Source organism: Mastomys coucha, unplaced genomic scaffold, assembly GCF_008632895.1.
Source record: "Mastomys coucha isolate ucsf_1 unplaced genomic scaffold, UCSF_Mcou_1 pScaffold18, whole genome shotgun sequence".
NCBI classification, from domain to species: Eukaryota; Metazoa; Chordata; class Mammalia; order Rodentia; family Muridae; genus Mastomys; species Mastomys coucha.
In genome coordinates, this window is record NW_022196900.1 from 42,723,380 (window position 1) to 42,743,395 (window position 20,016).

Consider the following 20,016-nt stretch of genomic DNA (forward strand, 5'->3'; position numbering starts at 1 on the left):
CAGTGCTAGAATCAGCTTCAGCATACTAGCAACTACCTCTGGGCTATAGGAAAACAGAATACAATTAAAGGTTTGCAGAAGAGAAAGGTTTTTGTTTTCATCACAAATTGTTCTAATCGCATCAATGAAAACTATTAATTCATCTTCCAAGATAAAATAACTGCTTCCTTACATAAGATGCATACTCTTCGCAGCTTCTAAAATGAAAATTTACCATTCTAAAGGTCTTAAAATATCAGCACTTATGCTTCTGCTGCCCTCATAATCTTACAGTAGATGGACAGACATAGCAGCTGCACAGTAAATATATCATGTATGTGTGGTCTTTGCACACAGTGTTGGCACTGGCTGACTGCGCAAATATGAAAGTTAAATTTTTCAAAAATATTCTAAATATTTTAAAAAGATGATGATAATAATGTTGTTTTCTGATCCCTTTTAAATTCTACCACTTTAGTCTAATGGCTATAAATCAACATACTCCAATATTACATAGGAAAATGTGAGGAAAATATTCTGCTGTAGATATTTTGAAGGAAACTGGTAAATAAAAATAAAATCTATCAAATTAACTGTTGTTAAAACATCATCTCTTATAGTTCCTTTTATGATGGAAATATATCTTGAGAGAAACAATACTGGAATCCAGTTTAAACAGCTCAAGCCAGCCTTACTACTGCAAACAAGATGGAAACTGTATAATGGCTCCAGCACAGCACCATTGTGGTGAATTAGCATGTAACAGCCTAGAGATAATCAATGCTCTATTCCATGCCTGACGTCCTGTACATGAGGGAAGAAAACGCCCAGTTACGGAGAAGGAGCCTGTAACTCTGCTCGGCACACTCGTAACCATTTCCCCAGAGAAGTTTTCATATGATCCCAGCTATCCAGGTAAGTAAGTCTACAAATCAAACATTATTGATGAATCATAAATTACTTTAAAACAATTATTTAGTTTACATATGATTTTGACATTTAAAGAACCTCATACCATAATACTTGTGTTTATTTGTTTTTACATAAAGAAATCTTTGATGAATATTTGATAATACAAAAGAGAAAACTTTTAAATATTTTGCAGAATTGATTGATTTTTGGATTTTTAAATCTTCAGGGCTGAGAACAGTGCGCATAAATACAGAGGACAAAATAGCAGCAAAACATCTACAGTCATTTCAGAAATTATTAAAAATTCTGCTATAATCCTGAGGCAAACAACATCTAACAAGTTTTTAAATAAAACTCCAGTCAGAAATTCAAGCAAAAGAATTTTTTTCTTGAGACACACCTTGATATATAACCCTGGCTTGCCCAAAACTCGCTGTGTAGACCAGGCTGGTCTGAACCTTCCCATGCAGAGCAGACTGGCCTTGAATTGGTGGCTGGTGCCTCTGCTTCTGCTTCCTGCATGCTAGGATTACAGACTTGTACCACCTCGCCCTGCTCTTCAAACAGCAATGTTTAAAATCCAACATTCCAGTAAGATAAATATGGTAGGAAAATATTAAGTACTTGTTTTCTTTCTTGTTTCCTCATAGAAAAAAACTTTAAGAAGAAAACTCTGTATGTACAATTAAAAAAAAACCTAAAATTCATACATATAATAGTATGCCATGATTATGAGTTGTGAGCCTGGGTGTTTCAGGTAGCATCTATCACACACGCACGTGTACACACACACATACACACACACACACACACACACACACACACACTGGGGAGGCACTGAATTCAGAACTCAGTGAGGTCACCCACAGCTCAGTAGAGGCAAGTGCTACAGAGGTGCAGACTCATCAGTCATTTAATTTAGAATTAAATTTTACATTTCAGAAATCCTTTACTATAGCTTAAGTTTTCATGATCCCCCACATTCAGTTAGAGGACCCACAGTTTAAGACACTGGGGCCCAGGCGAGTAAGTTAGCAAACTCCAGCATGCAGGGAAGTCAAGTCTACCCCATTTCTGTAACCCAAGAACTGTGACGCAGTATTACAAAGCAAAATCTTCTAAGTCTTAAAAAGACTCATCATGCTCAGTCAGTGGTGGTGAGTGTATCCTAAAGCAGACTGTGGAGATGGTCACACAGTGAACTAGATACTTTCAATGAATGACCTATATGACAGATGAATTACCCTCAAAAAAGCAAATTTTTAAGAGCTCAAATAAGATTATTCCATAAAATTTGAAAATGAGTGATATTTCTAAATTAGAGTACTGTTTTATATTTATTAGTTCAAATACATGTGAATAATTTTAATGATATAAATAAATAACAATTTCATTTGGTTACATCTATATGCTCAAAGGTTTTAAAGTAAAGTTTTTCCCTTCTTGGGCGAAAAACAAAATACTCCCTTGTGTTTAACTTTGCCTCATATTTAATGGATCACATGTATGTTAAAGGTATTCTTAAAAGAAAAAAGAAGGAAGGAAGGGAGGGAAGAAAGAGAGAAAGAGAGAGAAAGGGAAGGAGGTAGAAAGGAAAGAAGGAAGGAGGGAAAGAAAGAAGGAAGGAAGGAAGGAAGGAAGGAAGGAAGGAAGGAAGGAAGGAAGCGAGCAAGCAAACAGCAAGATGTGAGGCAGTTAGAATCAGAAGTTTGCAGGCTAGCTAACCTAGAATACTCCATGTACTACAGAACAGGACACTTGAGTCAATGCCTTCTGGCCTCTGAGGGCACCTACATGCACATGGAGTACATTTGTGTGTAGATACACACATACACAGAGACACACACTAAATAACCTGTAAAAAAGCATTATTTAGTGTTCAATATTTCTATATTTCATTACTTGCTGACTTACTTATTTACTTATCTACTTATTAGTTTTTGCGGTTTTTTTCCCCCAGTGTTAAGAGTTTGAATTCAAAGCTTTATTGGTAGTGGGTTAGTTTGTTTGTTTGGATGGATGGCTCTTGGAGAGACAGAGTGTGTCACCATGTACTTCAGGCCAGGCACAAGTTCAAAATCTTACTGAAATAGAATTATTTTTTAATAGTAAAAATCTCTTATAAAAATTGAGATTTCCTGTTCCTCATGTTTGGGTGAAGTTTGAACCCAAAGGTCTATGTATTAGGAGTTTGGTTGTGTGGCCGGGCAGTGGTGGCACACACCTTTAATCCCAGCACTTGGGAGGCAGAGGCAGGTGGATTTCTGACTTCGAGGCCAGCCTGGTCTACAGAGTGAGTTCCAGGACAGCCAGGGCTACACAAGGAAACCATGTCTTGAAAAACCAAAAGAGTTTGGTTGTGAACAACAGAAACTGGGATTATCCCAAAAGTTGTTACCTATACCACTTCTGAACCTCCAGCATCCTGTTGAAAAACGAGTACTCATTCCTGGGCCCTCAACTCCATCTGCGCCAGTGTGGAGACCATGCCCCCGTACCTTCAGACCATGAGCTAAATGAATCTCTTTTCTCCATCTGTACATCCATCTTTTCTCCATCTTTTCTCCGTCTTGGTTATTTTATTATGGTGACACAAAACTAGTACAGAAAAGTGGATTCTACAGATAGGACTGTTATAACAATGCTACCTAGAATGTGCAACTGCTTTTAGAACCATGCTTCTGGAAGAATTTGGAAGAATACCCTAGCAAAGCTTGTAACACTGTAAGCAGAGCTTTATGGACATTTCTGGGGGGTCTGGAGAAAATGACATCAGGAAGGTAAGGAAGCCTTCCCAGATCCTATCATCTGGACCATGAGAGACTTTCAATGTGCGCTAAATAAATCTTTTCTTTATAAAATGTGTCTGCCGTGGGTATTTCATTAGAATGACAAAAACTTAGTAATGTGTTCATTTTTCTCTTCTAAAATTTGAACATCTAGCAACTTAATTGTGTAACAACAGCTGAATCATGGCTACTCCCTTTAGACCATCTATTATTGACAGGCAGTATCAGGAGCCTGTAGGTATTTGAGTGTTTGACCACTGCAGTGTTCCTCAGGACCAGGTCTGGAATTAGAAAAAGCCACTTCTTTGTTGTGCGGCTACTGCACTTCAGTGCTGCTGTAGCAGCATGTGGATGTGATATATACAGATTTCAGCTATACTGCCCAGGAGGAAGAGGGAGTCTATAGAGACCAGAATACCCTCTCTCTGCTCACTCCAGAATGGATGCATTAGCTACTAAGAGACTGTGTTCCGACTGCTGCAAGTGAACTGAGCAGCGTATTAAATGCAGTGCTACAGCTACACAAATAGCACTGTGATATTCCCATTTCACCTCTACGTCTGTGAGCCACATAAGGCCCTGTCTCAAAAACCAAGAATCAGTATTTCTGGAGGGCTCTGTAGAGTGACTCTGCTATACACTGAAGCACAGAGGATCTTTCAGGAAACTCACACCTGTGTCTGAGCCAGGTATTCTCATTTAGCTGATATAAGTAGTGACCTAGACACTGAGATTTTTTTAAAGCTCCCAGAAAAATTGAAAGTAAAAATTTAGAAGCCACTAAATTACTATAGAAAATATTCTAGCTCTAAAATGTACTACAAAAAACATATAGAAAAGTACAGAGCTCTCAAAGCTAATACAGAAATAATCAAAGATGAACTAAAGAGAGATAAAAAGTGAGCATCTATTGTATCTGGTATATAATAAACAATCAATTTTTCATGGTTTGAATGATTATCTACCAAGAGAATAAAAAAATTATCTTCAATTGATATCAGAAACAAAAGTTTTCAATTTTTCATTAAGTTGTTAGAACCTTCAGAAAAATGAAAATTGGTATTTATAACACTAAAACTATTTGTTCTAAGCAACTTATCAATATCACAAAGTGAAAATCCTATTCTATCATTCAACAAATATTGATTTGTTGTGAGTGGTGGCAGATTCTTCTGGAGACTCGAGATACACCACCACACTTGCACACAGAGGTTAAGCAACCCACACGATCAGAACTGATGATGTGGATTGAAAGGAATATGTTCAGAACTGATGTGGATTGAAAGGAATGAAAAGAGCAGGCACAGAATGGGGGAGGGAGTGCTTGCAACTGAAAACATGCATGTGAGCAGAGGCCTGAGAGTGGTTTCAAATGACTTACATAAAGCATATATTGGAGGTAATGTGCCAATAAATATAATTTCAACATCAGAAAAATGGATGAACCTAAAAAACACCGTACCTGCATGTGGGATCTTGGGATTTTCAGGGAGTCTTCCAGGATCAGTTAAGGAGGCCCTCACTAGGGCGACCAGACAAAATATGGAAATGCCATAGAATACTGTAATATGAAAATTAAGCAACAGAAATTAGTCACTTGCCATTTAAAATTTTTATCAACAAGCTTAAATTTTTAAAAATGCATTTTAGTCAACACTTATCAGGATAACTTTATCAATAGACTATATGTAAAAATAAAATGTAGATTTATTTTACTATTTCAAATAGCTAAAATGCCAAAATGACATCTACACTAAATGTATCAATTTTAAATACGATTTTCTAAAATAACTGATAAACATAATAAATGAGATTCTTTCATACAGTGACCCCAGTAATGCTAAATAAACGAATGGATTCATTTAAAAGAATCAAAACAGCAGTTAAGAAAAATCTATATTTAACCTTTCATCAACTCTATCTTCAAAATTATTCTAAATCATTGCCTCATTCAATGAATCTTAAAGAGATGTACTTCAAAAGTGAAGAATTAAATTGAATGTTAAAGTAAGCACAAAAATATTAACAATTGAGATTCAGTCACCATTACATGCTTTAAATTAATACATAAGAAAAAATAATAAACACACCCTCTAATTCTCTGTTGCTCAAAAAAAAAAAGATAGGCATTTTATAGAAGAATAAAAACCAACACATTGAGCACATAAAAAGGAAGCAGTGCTCACTGATGTGTATCTGACTGCAATGTCTGTCTGTCTGATGTACATCTTACTACAGAGCTCAGGTTGGCCTAGAAGTCACCATTTTCTGCTTCAGTCTTCTGAGTGCTAGGACTACAGGACAATGGCCACACCTCACAGCATGTATGATAGGGATTGTATTTCTTATAACTGCTATGAGACCAAAATGAGGGAAGGACACGAAAGCTGTAAACACTGCAGGTATGTGGTTGTGAGTTGTTTTGCACAGGGAGAAAACTAGAGAGCTTAGAGTCAGGGATTTCTACCTTTCCTTTCCTCTTCTCTACCCTTCCTTCTCAGGTGAAGGAGCAGGGAGTGGAAAGAAAAGGGGAGAGGGTATATAATAAAATTAGAAAAATAGACAAATAGAGATAAGATATTAAGTTTACTCTTAAAACATTGTATAGCCATAATTTTATAATGGTGGAAACCTTTATATTGATGCAAAATTGAAGTTTTAATTTCTTACACTGCAATAGAATTTATGTATATTGACACAGGTTTAAGGTTTTATGGGTATAAATCTTTATATATTGATACAAAATTTGAAACTAGTGTTGTTACTCCTAGATAGGCATTGTGCCCATGCAACTCACTTAAGAATACAAGGCTTTGGCCCAGTCCTTCTATAGCTGCTATTACAGACTATTTAGTATGATTAAGTAACACAAGTTAAAGGCCAGATAGTAAACTCATGGTTATATTAGATTCTGTTTTAATTATAATAAAGTATCTTCAATATTATTCAAATAGAAATAGCTAAGAGTAGTTAAGATTTAACAGTTCAGATATACTTTACATAGTCTTCAAAAACATCAGAAATCCACAAAATATGGCATTTAATGTTATTTCATTACTACAGATCATTTGACTACAAGCCAGGTCTGCTCCTAACAGTACCCCACTCTTCATGGTTCAAAAAAGATACTGAGCATCAAAACCTCCATATGATGTTGCTCCAGTTGTGGCAAGGTAGCCAATGGGCAAGAATTGCCCGATCCATCTACAGACAAAAAATACTGTCTAGGAAAGGACATACAATGTGGGATGGTCAACAGCATAGCTCTGCCAAGACAGAGTAGGATTGTCTTTCATAGTTCCTGCTTCATTTAAGGTCTGTCAGATGATCCAGGGCCAGAAGGCTGAAGACAGATGCTTCAACATTTTGAGAAATAGGGGCTGTCCAGGTAGTCAGCTGTCTCTACAAATTTGGTTAAGTTAAATTTGGAAGCCATGTTTTTGTGCTTCCTATATATTCAGGTAATATTTAATTCATTCTCAAATTTCTGACGGGGTTGAAAACTAGTTATAGTCTCAAACAAACTTAAGTTGTATAGTATTGAGGAAGATGATACAGATTTGAAAGGATGGTTTTCAGATGGTAATACAAGATAAAATCAGAATATAATTCAGGTATAGAACTGTAGATTCTTTAAGTTAGGATAGATGGTACAGTACTTTATCTAAATTGACAAATATGATGGGCTAGATGTTAAGTGTATATCATATTTTATATTTAAATTTGCTATGGTTCTGCTCAATTTTTTTAATTTTGTAATTATATTTATGTGCAGAAAACTTAGTGTACATTTAACCCAATTTAGTGGCCAGTTCTTTAGCCTTTGCCTTTTCCAGCTTGGCAATTCGAGCCACAGACTTAGGACCCAGGATGTTGCCTCCCCGATAGTGACGGATCTCGTCGTATCTGTCATTATAATTGGTCCTAATAGCTTCCACCAGCTTAGCCAGAGCACCCTTGTCTTCCGAGTTAACCTGTGTGAAGGCAACAGTGGTTCAGGTCTTCCTGTGGACCTAGTGCCCCAGCCTAGCCTTTCCCTTGATGATGCAGTAGGGCACCCCTATCTTTCGACACAGGGCAGGCAGGAAAACCACCAGCTCAATGGGGTCTACATCATGGGCAATCACCACCAACTGAGCTTTCTTGTTCTCCACCAAGGTGGTAACTGTATTGACTTCTGCTCGGAGGACGGGCAGTCTCTTAGTTGGGACATCTCCTTTGCCAGCAGCTTTCTTCTCAGCACGGGCGAGTAGACTTTGCTTCTTCTCTTGCTTTGTCTCTGGCCTGTACTTGTGGGCAAGCTTAAGCAGCTGAGTTGCTGTTTGCCTGTCCAGGGCCTGGGTGAACTGGTTAATTAATGGCAGGAGGTACTTTGAGACGCTTATAGAGGATGGCTCTTTGCCGCTGCAGCCTGATGTAGCGAGGCCATTTGACAAAGTATGTTAGATCTCTTTTGGACTGGATGTCCTGCCCAATGCCGAAGTTCTTGGGCTTCTTCTCAAAGGATTGACCACCTTCTTGGCCTCCTGTTTCTTGACAATGGCAGGGGCTGGGGCCACCTTCTTCCTCTTCAGCCTTCTTTCCTTTGGGCATCTTGCTCTGATGGTGGAGAGCGGTTATGCTCAATTTACATGGGGGGGGGGGAAGAAGCCTTTTTATTGGACAAAAGGGGAGAAATGTGGGTTGTACTGGTGCTGTTTGTATTCTGATGTTAATTCTGCTTCCTCAAGATGGGTTGCCCATGACTAGGAGTTGATTGTGTATTCAGGTGATTTTATGTGACTTCTCCCCATTCTAACTGGTCAAATAAAGGTTAGAGACTGTGATTGAGCAATGAAAAGGAAAGGTGGGACTGGAGGTCTTAGAGAGTTGGGGCAGAAGGAGAGAGGACAAAGGAAGAGGAGGTGGAAGCCAATATGAAGCAAACCCACATGACCTGGAGAAGCTGCAAGTAGCAAGGGGTCACATAGCTGGAGAATAAACTAGTATAGTGATACATCTGCCCAATCTAGGCATAGAGCTTAGAAATATAATAACAGAGTTGTGTGTTTTTAATATGGCCTTATTGGGTTAGGAAATTATCACAACAATGTATCATTGTGATCTGTCAGTAATATAAACAGGCCATAATCTTTGGGTTGCAGCAGACAATAATGATTCAGGAAATCCAGTGGGATCACAATCAAGCCATTTTTAGGATCATGAAATTCTCATCTCCCAGTAATATACCCCATCCCCTCCCTTATAATGCCTCCATCTTCAAGCCAGGCACAGAGATGCTGGGGTCCCAGGCATACAGAAAAAATGCAGAAAGATGGCAAGTCTGAAGCCATCCTGAGCTACAGAGAGAAGTTCTGTCTCAAAATAGTAATCCATCAATCAATCAACCAGTAACCTCCCATGTTCACAATTAAATACAAATCCTGTTGCCAGGTTTTTCTCTTGAACAAAATGGTCTTCATATACTTTTCAGAGTGAAATAAATACAGAGTTAGTATCTTATCTCTCCAAGTACAAAAAGCTATTGTTTTATACAACTGTAATTTAATCAAAGGTTTAGTAGTACTACTGAAATATCATATCAAAGGAAGTAATGAAGACACTGTACTTCAAAACATTCACAATGAGAAAGAAAATCTTTATAGAAGGTAATAATACTTAGAAACTTACTTATTATTAAAATGCCAGGAATATGTCCTTCTTCATAGTGAGGAAAGAGGACAATTTTGGGAATTATAACAATATTGTATAACCAGACAAAGACAATCAAGCCCATGCAGCACCAACCATGTGGGTCAACAACAAAGTGAATCCGAAGACCCATTCTGCAGTCCTATAACTGCCTGCCAGCCCACAGGCAAGACAATCCTAGAGAGAAAAACAAGAGTTACTAACATGGGAAAATTACTCAATGAAAAAAACTACATCTCTGGAAACATGATATTTACTGAGTTTCCTGTGCATATTTGAGTTTTATCTCAATAAGCACTTAGCAAAACAAACACAAAATTTACTAGAATCTTCAAACAATTTAATTTTAATTGTTCAAAATAAATCACAAAAATAGTTTATCCTTATCTACAAATTTCATGTGTAGACACAAAAGAAATGAATGAGTATGTCCACCAAAAGACAAGTGCAAAGTCTCAGCACTTTCACCAGGAGGCTAACATCACAGGCTCTAGTTCTGGTTGTCTTGGGGTATATTCTAGCTAGAAATGAATTTCATCAAAACTTCTAAAGGACCAAAGAGTTCTATACCTTGGTCTGAGTGGTTCTTTGTGGGTATATGCAAATGTAAACATAAAGACTGTATATGTACTTAAAACCACAATGAAATATTTTTAAAATCATTTTGAAAGACCAAAATTAAGTGAAAATCACAAATAACTAAAATCTGTAGGATGAAGCCTAACTAATTTCCTTACTATCAACTCAAGAAGACTCCTGTTTAAGTGGGACTATCATTCAGCTGAGAATTCACAATCAGCAACACATCCCTAAATGAAAAATTCTACAAGTGAGCTGAAATTTCATACAGAATTCATGTCCATCAAGTGACCTAAAACATATCTATACTGTAGTAGGCATAACTTACTAAGCTTAAACAACTACTTACTGTACATGGTCTAGGGGCATCTCTGACACAATGGTATAATAATTAATTAGGTCAGACATTTTCATATTGCAACAAACCAGAATCAACTAGGGAGCATTAAAAAAAAAAAAAAGACAGATTCCCAGACCCCATTCCACGTCCCCTGAATTCCTTACAAGACTCAAAACCAGGTGCATCACCCAGATGAATGCTGGCTCAGAAGAACTAGCCACGGTCCTCACTAAGATGTCAGTGCACAGTTGTGAGTTTAGTTAATTCTAAAAGAATCACTTCCTAGACACTGTAAATACAACTAGTAATAAGGCATGGCCTTTGCTTAAATAACCAAGTCCATCTGGAAAATGTCATTTAAAAAGGGTTTAATTTACTATGGTAAATTCCCGATCTGTGAAAGAGTTGTCAGTAAATGCACTGAAGATGGGCCTAGTGACACTGGGATTGAAGCAGGAGTTCCTGGAACAGATACAAACTGAGCTCAATCTTGAAAGATGTATAAAGGTTATCTAAGACAAAAACACAGCAACAGTACAGCAAAAAGAGGCCAGAGCAGGGTGACTAAGCTGAGCGTCACAGGAAGTATCACAATCTGCCATCAGAAGTCATAACCACCCCCCCCCCCATGGACTGACTCAGAAATAAGGACAGAGCTCTATCATGAGGAAAACATGTCATTTAGAGCACTCAGATGGACTTCATTCATATGCACAGGAAAGCTATTAAAGTGGGGGTTAAGTAAGATCTGTACTTTAAATAAATTATAAATTTGATGACTAAAGTTAAAGGCAAGCTAGCTAGATTAAAAGAATACAAAAGTCAAAATTAACTTTGGAGAAGGGACTCTTCGAAGTAAAACTCAATCAGTGAGCCTTACTAATTGGTTCACCACTGGGAGTGAGAGAATAGTCAAGGATGACTCCCAGATCTGCAGCTGATGTGATAGCCCACAACTTCATTCTATGAATAACTGGGCTCCCACTGAAGGGCCTTGCTGGTGCTCAGCGGGGCCATAGGCTACCAAAGCAGCGATTGAAGGGGCTCGTGAGTTCAAAAGAATACCTCTCCTCTCATCCAACTCTTGAAGCAACAGAAAAAAAGAACGCAGCGCAGAGCAACAGTAGACTACTACTTGGCTAGCATCAATCCCCAGCAGGACCAAGAAAGTAAATTAATTTAAATGTATATTTTTAATTTAAATATTAGTTTCCCCTTGAAAAAAATGACAAGAACTCAAATGCAATACACCCACAATTTAAATGAAATAAAGTCCAAATCAGTGGTTTTATAAGAATTCTAAAATAGGAGTAGAGCCAGGTCTTTTAAAAAGTTGAACTTCATTATGTCTTAGAAATTTAAAAGACAGATCATTAAAGTAAAGAAAACCAGAAAGAGTAAAGCATGTTGTGTCATTTGCTAGGAATCATTATTCTAAAACTACAAGAACACAAATACCTGCATAGCTAAAGAGAGAATCACTTAAAGAGTAACTTGGGAGGATGGGAAGTTAGGAAAGGACTTTGCTATGTAGCCCAGACTGGCCTGAGATTTACTGTTAACATTTTTCCGGCTTTGTTAAACTACCCAGATACAAGAAAAGACGGAGGCTCTGCTTCCCGACATACCCAACAGTATGAACTTCATTTACCTTTCTGGCTTTCAGTGCTTCAATTCTATACAAGACTAAAAACTAAGTTCACATGCAACAATACTTTTGTGGCTTATTCCTAACATTAACATTAGAAACAGATATATAAATCTGTTAAATAGGAAAATCATCAAGTATTCATCTTTTGAATCTGTTTTTAATTCCTTTAGTTTTGAAATAACAAATTTTTCTTATTATGAAAAGATTAATTCCTCACAACAGAAACTACCACACAGTGACAAAATCATTTAAGATGGGTCTGTTCCCTGAATGAAAACATATGTGGATGGCAAACTCTAAAACAACACCATGCCCAACAAGACTGAGCCCAGAAAAATTAAACAAGAACACACCACTGAATGCTGAAAACAAATACCTGATTAGTAAAAATTAGCACCACATAGTCCTTATAGGAGGCCAGAGAGAACAGTGGTCTTCCAGGAGCCCACAGCTGGTTACAGCCAACAGCCCATCACTGGTAGAAGAGCAGGATCACGCCAGCCAGGGAGGAGAGCCACCAGGTGTGGCTGATGCTGGACAGAGACTCTGACACACTCTGAGCAACAGCCAACTGAACAGTGCTGCTCAGGCATAAGGACGGCACTTCCCAAATACTTTCATTAGCTGGAGATCCCCACATGCTAATTTGTATATTAAATGGTGAGCTCATAATCAAACTTTGAAGTGACTAGTTGATGAACTGGTTCCTCAACACTGGAGATTGCTATCTGGTGACTACACTTGAGTATAGTGACTAGCTTCATATTGATGTAAATTACTACAGCACAAACTGCTTTTAAAGAAATTATAATTCAACTGTAATAAACTACCCTGAGGAGATATTTGCGATGTTCAATTTATTCTGAAGGTATACAACCTTTCCTTTCTTGCCACTTCAGGCACCTTGATTTACCACCACAGAAGGAAGATTTGAGTCACTGAGGAAAGAAAAATAACAAACGAACAGAAAAAAAAAATGACAATGAGAGAAAATTGTAATGTCAGAATGAAAATTTTAGAGAAAAATAAGGATTACCCAAAAATAATTAGAAACAAAGTCAAATACATATTCATAAACTTAAGTTTACTATGACTCCCCACCTTAGCTAAAACTGGTTTTATTACTTTTCTGTAAGTATGAAAAATATTCATCATTTGCTGCTCATGTCTGAAGACTCTCTAGCACTCTGCTTACTATCTGAATTTAACTCAGGGTTTAAAACTAAAACCAATTTCCCTGGCACTTTAGTCATAATGATCTCTGTTTCCTTGTAAAGGTCAATAAAAGCCAACTGTGGAAGAAAAGAACAAGTGATTTTAAATGCTTGGTGTAAGGATGGCCTTCACAATCAAGACCTGCAAACACTGAGTGACAACAAAAAATTTAAATTTCTGAGTTCAAAACACATCCAAAACAAAATTACAGACAAAGCAGTCCCAGAAAGAATATTATAATGCATGGCTGATAAGTGGCACACAAAGCAAATATATGAGAAGACAATTTACAAACAGAAAAAAAATCTACTGGGTAATCATTGAGTATGAGGAGATGCAGAGTGACTAGGTAGTTTTCATGTGCTGAGAGGGTACAAGGGAAAGAGCACTCCCACACATTGCTACATTGCTGACCTGCATGTAAACGGATAAAGTGCTCTTGAGAGGGCAATTTGGCATGCCCATCAAAATGTAAAAGCCTTTAGCCCAACAGTTTTATTTATAACACCTACAAAAGCATACATGCAAGTGTACAAAGTAGACAGACAAGGATATACAGAGAAATACCACTTTTTGTAATCATAAAAATATAGTATTATCTAAAACCTTACCTTTATCAAACATTCATCAAACTCAGGAAAAGTATACTTAAGATTAAGGCATTCTGTGCTATGTATGTGAAGCTTTACACAGTCAAAACTATAAGCCAATTCTGAACTTTACTTAAAGAGAACAATCCTGATGTCTGCAATTCACACTGAAATAGAATGATAACAATAAAGTTGACTGATGGATGGGATGCAATGGAATTCACACCATCAACTACACAGTATGGATGGCCTTTGCTACTTTGTGGATTCTACTTTTTCCCACCTTTTACTCAACCCCAATTCCACTCCTGATCACTAGATAGGAGAGAAAGAACGATTGGGGGGTGGGGGGAGATCCTTGAACCTAACTTCTTTCTCCTTGTTTCTTCTTTGCTTGTAGCTAGTTTGGGCTATTTTGTGGCTTCTTCTTTTTCCTACCCTTCATTCCCCACCCCCCCATCTTCACCCCATATCACTAAATAGCAGAGAAAGGAGGAGGGGAGGGGAGGGCAGGGGAGGGGAGGGGAGGAGAGGAGAGGGGAGGGGAGGGGAGGGGAAGAGAGGAGAGGGGAGGGGGGAGAGGAGAGGGGAAAGGGGAGGAGAAGAGAGGAGCCCTGAATCGAAGGTCTTTCTTGTTTCTCCTTTGAGCACAATTACTAACAAACCAACAACCACTCACCTCACCTCACCTATTGAGTGAGAGTCTAGCATTTATATACCATCTGAAAAATTCCCAGAATTCCAAACATCACACAATTACAGAAACTATCTACAGCTGGCAAAACCATGCCTCTGCTAAAGCATGAGGCAAATCATAGTCAGCTGCTGCACACAGGTCTGAAGCAGCCCCATATCCCAATACCTGGGATAAAAACAAAAATACATTCTTATAATAGTTCTGTGAAAAACCAAAATTCCAGAATTGTCACTACAACACAATCTGCATAAGGGTATTCCTGTGTTACACCTCCGAATTTATTTCCATGCTTCTGTTTGAATTTTTTCAAGATGAAAATCTAGAGATCCAAGTTATAGTATAATAATTTTTTTGCTTAAAAAAAATGATTTGTACACAGAGAACATGTCACTCTGAAGAAAACAGTAACCAAACTGCTAACAGTGGTCATCCCATGATACAATGTACAAGATACATATCAATTCTCAGATGCTCTTTGAGCTCACTGGGAAGCTGGTTCTCAACACTGGGCTCCACCCCATTTCAGACACAAGCATGTTTATGTCACATGTCCTCCAAAGCCCCCTTGTATGAGAATGGACTGGGCTGCCTAAGTCTGTGAAAAAGAGGGAAGAAATCTGAACAGCAAAAACTGTGTCCTTGAAAACAGTTAGAAAGCGAACCATCTCCAACAGAGGTTACTACTGTTTGTCATATGGCTAAAAATACCTAGCTCAGAATGGGACGGGTAGCAGTGCAGAGACCATTACTGGAGAGAAAGCTTACATGGGAAGTACAGCTGACTGCCTCAGCTTCCCCAGCTGACTTCTGCTTGACACGTCAAGCCTATGGCTTGGCATCACCTGTACTTGCTATCTCAGTCAGGTTGTTTCAAGACTGAGCAGATGGCCATCACAGATCATCCCTCAGACCACACATAGCACATGGCTGACAGAGCAGTAAGAAGGATGGATGGCTTATGTTTTATGTACAAGTTATATTTTCTTCTAAGTCTATTAGTGAGGACATGAAACTCTACATTCTTTTCAACCAATTGAAAAATAGAAATAGCCTAAGGCACAGACATCAATGGGCTTACAAAGATGTTTGATTTAAGCTTCTCTTTCTCACTTCAGATTAGTTTTTAAAATGTGGTGCAGAAAGACCTACATAGAACCATTAATATTTATAATTTAAAAAGATGTTTCTAAGGTTTTAATGGAAAAAGTCTTAAGAAAATACATTGTAAAATTTTAATATAAAAAAGCCTAAATTGTTTCTAATTCTTCATTAGCAAATGAATTTACTAAACACTAGATTTCAAAGATACACTATGTCACAGAAAGCAAACACATTCTTATGTAAAATTGAATGCTCACTTACCACTTGCAAATTCACTGAGATGAATTGTGATTTTTTTGGCACTTGCATTTAGAAGTGCTATCTTCTTGAGTCATTCTTTTGTTTATTCCTTTACATTTCATATTCCATCATATCGGCCTCCCTTCAATACCGGTTCTCTGTAAGTACCTATGAAGAGTTTAACAAAATCATCTTACAGAGAAGGAAACAGTAAGCAGGAAGACATTCTGGGAAAGAGTCAATAACCAAAGGTGTTAAGATCAGAAATAAGATGAACCAAGTCCAGCTGGCCTGTGCATTCATATCCCACCCACCCCCCAGAAGCACCATGGTCATTATTCCTGGAAGCTCTCTCTTTTGAAATCATCCAGTTCCCATAAAATCAAATAATCATGTGTCCTGCATTTGGGCTCAGTTAACTACCTTAGCCACAAAGCAAAGAGTCACAATGTATTCTGAGCTCACTTGTGAGAGTCAGGGCAATGATGATCAAATGTGCAGCTCCAAGTCTCTAAGCACAACAGACGAAAAGAGGAAATGTAAAGTGTATGTTCTCACGCAAAATGCTAAAAAAAAAGTTACCTTCCTTGAACAAAACTACTGAAAGTCAACCACAAAAGTGAATTCCTACAGTTCAAATTTTAAAAGGTAATATTATAAAGAACTATAGGCTATACAATTCACTTCTTCAACCAAGTTATTAATTACATATTATCTGCTAGGGTACTGATGCTGAAGAAATCTGAGCGATCTCTCAGCACCCACTAACTTTAATCAAGTTCAAAATGGTCTCCTTCACTTTGTCTTGGTCTTAGGGGCCAAGTATGTATGACAAACTTGGGGAGCTGCTATGCCACTATTGGTAAATAAATGAATTCTTTTATCCAAGAACAAACAGGCAAGCCTGAGAATTATATACAGTATATTTTGAAACATGGCCAAAGTCAGTAATGATGCTAAGGCTTGGAGCTCTTGATGGCTTCCTCACAGCACTTTCCATCAGTCACATTATTAGGAAATAGCACAGGTCAATCATCCATGACTCAAATCCCAGCCACTCACTGAATTAAAATCTAGAAAAACATCACTCTGTGGGATACAAATAACATGGACCCCCTGAATCCAAAAGTTAGGGGCTAACAAATATCCCAATACCTCCAAACTATATCATTAAACATTAGCATTGTACATCTATTAATATACTATATCTAAAACAATATAAATAACTGATTAGTTTTTCAAACATACCACAATAAAACCCAAAGTTGCAGATACATATCTTTAAAGACATCCATAAAGCAACTTGGCTTTTGATTTTATTCTACTCTAAAAACTGATTAATCATGGCAGTTAACTCCAAGATACCAGGCTCTAGTGGACTTTAGGAATCAGCCAATGAGCTAACATAATTTTAAAAATATCATCAATACTCAGTTTATTATCAACAAAATAGACCTAAGTTTTATATGGGTGTTAAAAATAGGGAGCTATGGTCAAACTTGTACCGCCTCTTTTTCCTTTCCAAGCTTCACTGTAACATGGCAAAACAGGGAAAATAATGCCAACTTAGAAGACTGCTGTCACCCTTCAGTGGGAAGCTGCCTGGCAAGGAAGCACCACTGCCCAATGGTTACTTGAAAGGGAAGTGAATTAAAGGTAAGTATGACTTTAGCAATTCCTAAATTAAAAATATCCCTGCACCCCATCACTAAAAGTGTTACTAACATTTAGCCATCCATCTACTTTCTATTTTGTTTAATACCAAAGCCAGGGAATTATTTATTAAGATAAACTCTTTAGGGCCAGTGAGAAATCTCCGTGGGTAAAGACAGCTGCCATCAAGCCTGTAGACCTGAGTTCAATTCCTGGGGCCCATATGGAGGAAGGAGAGAACAAATTCCTGTACAAGATCCTCTAACTTTTACAAAGTGTGCCATGGCAAGTATGTGCCCACATGCATGCATACACACCCATTCACACAAAATAAACTATCAGAAACCTCCTCAGTTCACTACAGTCTTACCACTGACATTGTATTGCATTATAAGTATGCAGAAAAGAGGTGTGTCACACGCTGCCTGCTCTGTTTTCAAGCAGAAAAAGAAAACTACAGGCTTGATCTGAAACAAACTCCAAGTAGAAAGCCAGATATCAAACCAGGGAGTGGAGTATGGATGGAAATCAGCACCTGATTTCAGAAGCTAGAGAGCAAGTCCAGCCAAGGCATTCTGAGACATAGTTCTCCAAGAAGAGTTCTGAAGAATCATGGGTGCTATAGTGTCCAGGCATATTATCCTGGCACCTCCAGTGATTCTCTCTGTCATTGTTCTTTGGACAAAACTGAACATAAGCTGTTGGCCCTTCACATGCATTTGTTGTTGTGTATACCAGCTTCATAGAATCCCAAAGTATGCACTTCCATTAACAACATTGAGCCAGCGTTACATACTTCTGTACTCTCCTGACCCAAGAATAACTTGGAAGATGTAGAATGATACCAACTAAAGACAGACTATCAAATATTGTTTTCATGTATGAAAAGCTCTGTGGGAATTTTTACGGAGGAACACGGGAGTACAAAAACACAAAAAGCAACATTAATGTAGGGTGGAGACAGATTCATTGATGACCTTCCTCTAAATATAACACTAGGGAAAAACACTCAGGTACCGTAAAAGCCAGAAATGAGGAGGCTAAGTCAGGTTTTTCCTGGGTGTTAACCAGGTATGCTCTTCCAAGTGGGAAAAGGAGCAAGCTATTGCCCTTCAAGTAGTCACTGGGCCAAGACATCCTGGGAGAAGAAAAAAAGGCTAGATTGGCTTGCTCACACATAACAGAGTTTACCAACGCATATAAATTACCAACGTATAAATTAAGCACACTAACATTAAATGCTTCTAATAATGAAATCCTGCAGGTTGTGAACAACTAAGTAACTCTCTAACCACAGATAAAAAGCTTAACACCAAAATTTGTGAATTCACAATCAAGCACTGCTAATCTGTACCTAATCTGATCTTTCTAACTCACTTACTGTCTGTCTGTCTCTGTTCTGTCTCTGTCTGTCTGTCTGTCTGTCTCTCTCTCTCTCTCTCTCTCTCTGTGTGTGTGTGTGTGTGTGTGTGTGTGTGTGTGTGTGTATCTACATCCAACCTCTTAAAGCCTAGAAGCTTAATCTACACTGAGATACTACAGGAGAAAAGCAGGCCTATAATGCAAAAGACATAGCCAGAAAATGTTACCATTTACTCCAGGGAACAAGTAAATAAACTGACATTATAGTAAGGTGTTTAGCGTTAGCTAGCAGCCTCACACATGAAAACTGTGACTACTAAACTAGCTGATCGAGCTTCTTGGGGACTCTTAACCAGACAGACAGGAGGCTTGTTTCCAGCTTTTATTTTTCACCATCCCTCCTTCTCCCAGTGCCAGTGAATCCAAGCCAAGGCCTTGCTCATCCCAGGCAAGAACCCTACCACTGACTGACATATATACGCAGACATATACATGGAAATAGATCAGGGAGATCATGGGAGACCTCCACTTTTTGCTCATTCTATATATGTCAAATATTTTCAATTTCAGTAATAGTATATAATAAATGTATACTCTGACTGTTCTACTAGAATGATCTTTTATTTCTAGAACACTTGAAAAGTTGAATCTAAGCCCTAATATTTTTGCTAAATAATATAAGAAAGTCTACATTCCTTTGCTTTCCCTCCCAGTTATGCCTGATAAATTTATATTGCTGCACATATAACATCCTATGCTGAAATGTTTCCATAGGCTCCATGTGGGCATTCCCAGAGTTCTTAATCTCTTTACTAATATATGTGCTTTCCCAATAGGATTCTGAATTACCCATTATGGATTAGGGAAATCAGACAGTGGGCAGTGAAAATGTTATGACCAACTGATTTCTTTTTGTCTGGATCCTAATTGTCATATGGATGTGTAGATACTTAGGTATTTAAATTTTCTTAAGTAAATAAAGCATGCTTAGACATCAATTTCTCTTAAACATGTACATTTTTGTTTATTCCAGCTACAGCTCCTACAGTATTAACAGAGATCTCCACAGTTTGAAGACAGCTAATATAATTCTGCTGTTTTACATCCAAATTGAATTCTGGAGTTCTGGCACTACAAACATTCTCTCTCTGTCTCTGTCTCTGTCTCTGTCTCTGTCTCTGTCTCTCCCTCTCCCTCTCCCTCTCCCTCTCCCTCTC

At 37.9% G+C, this 20,016-nt stretch overlaps 1 protein-coding gene across 3 annotated transcripts in view; it reads right to left on the bottom strand.

Annotated features, from left to right (window-relative positions):
- Zdhhc21 (zinc finger DHHC-type palmitoyltransferase 21) overlaps positions 1–20,016 on the bottom strand; it is a 56,449-nt gene that overhangs the window by 34,819 nt on the left and 1,614 nt on the right. For 2 of the 3 annotated variants that reach the window (XM_031377751.1, XM_031377752.1), the window contains exons 2-4: positions 15,806–15,952; positions 9,351–9,548; positions 5,143–5,241 (exon numbers count right to left, since the gene is read on the bottom strand). In XM_031377751.1, coding sequence (XP_031233611.1) covers positions 5,143–5,241; positions 9,351–9,504 — 253 coding nt within the window. In that variant the 5' untranslated portion in view covers positions 9,505–9,548; positions 15,806–15,952. Of the gene's footprint in view, positions 1–5,142; positions 5,242–9,350; positions 9,549–13,767; positions 13,914–15,805; positions 15,953–20,016 lie in introns of all 3 variants that reach the window. The other variant, XM_031377753.1, reaches the window with a different exon arrangement.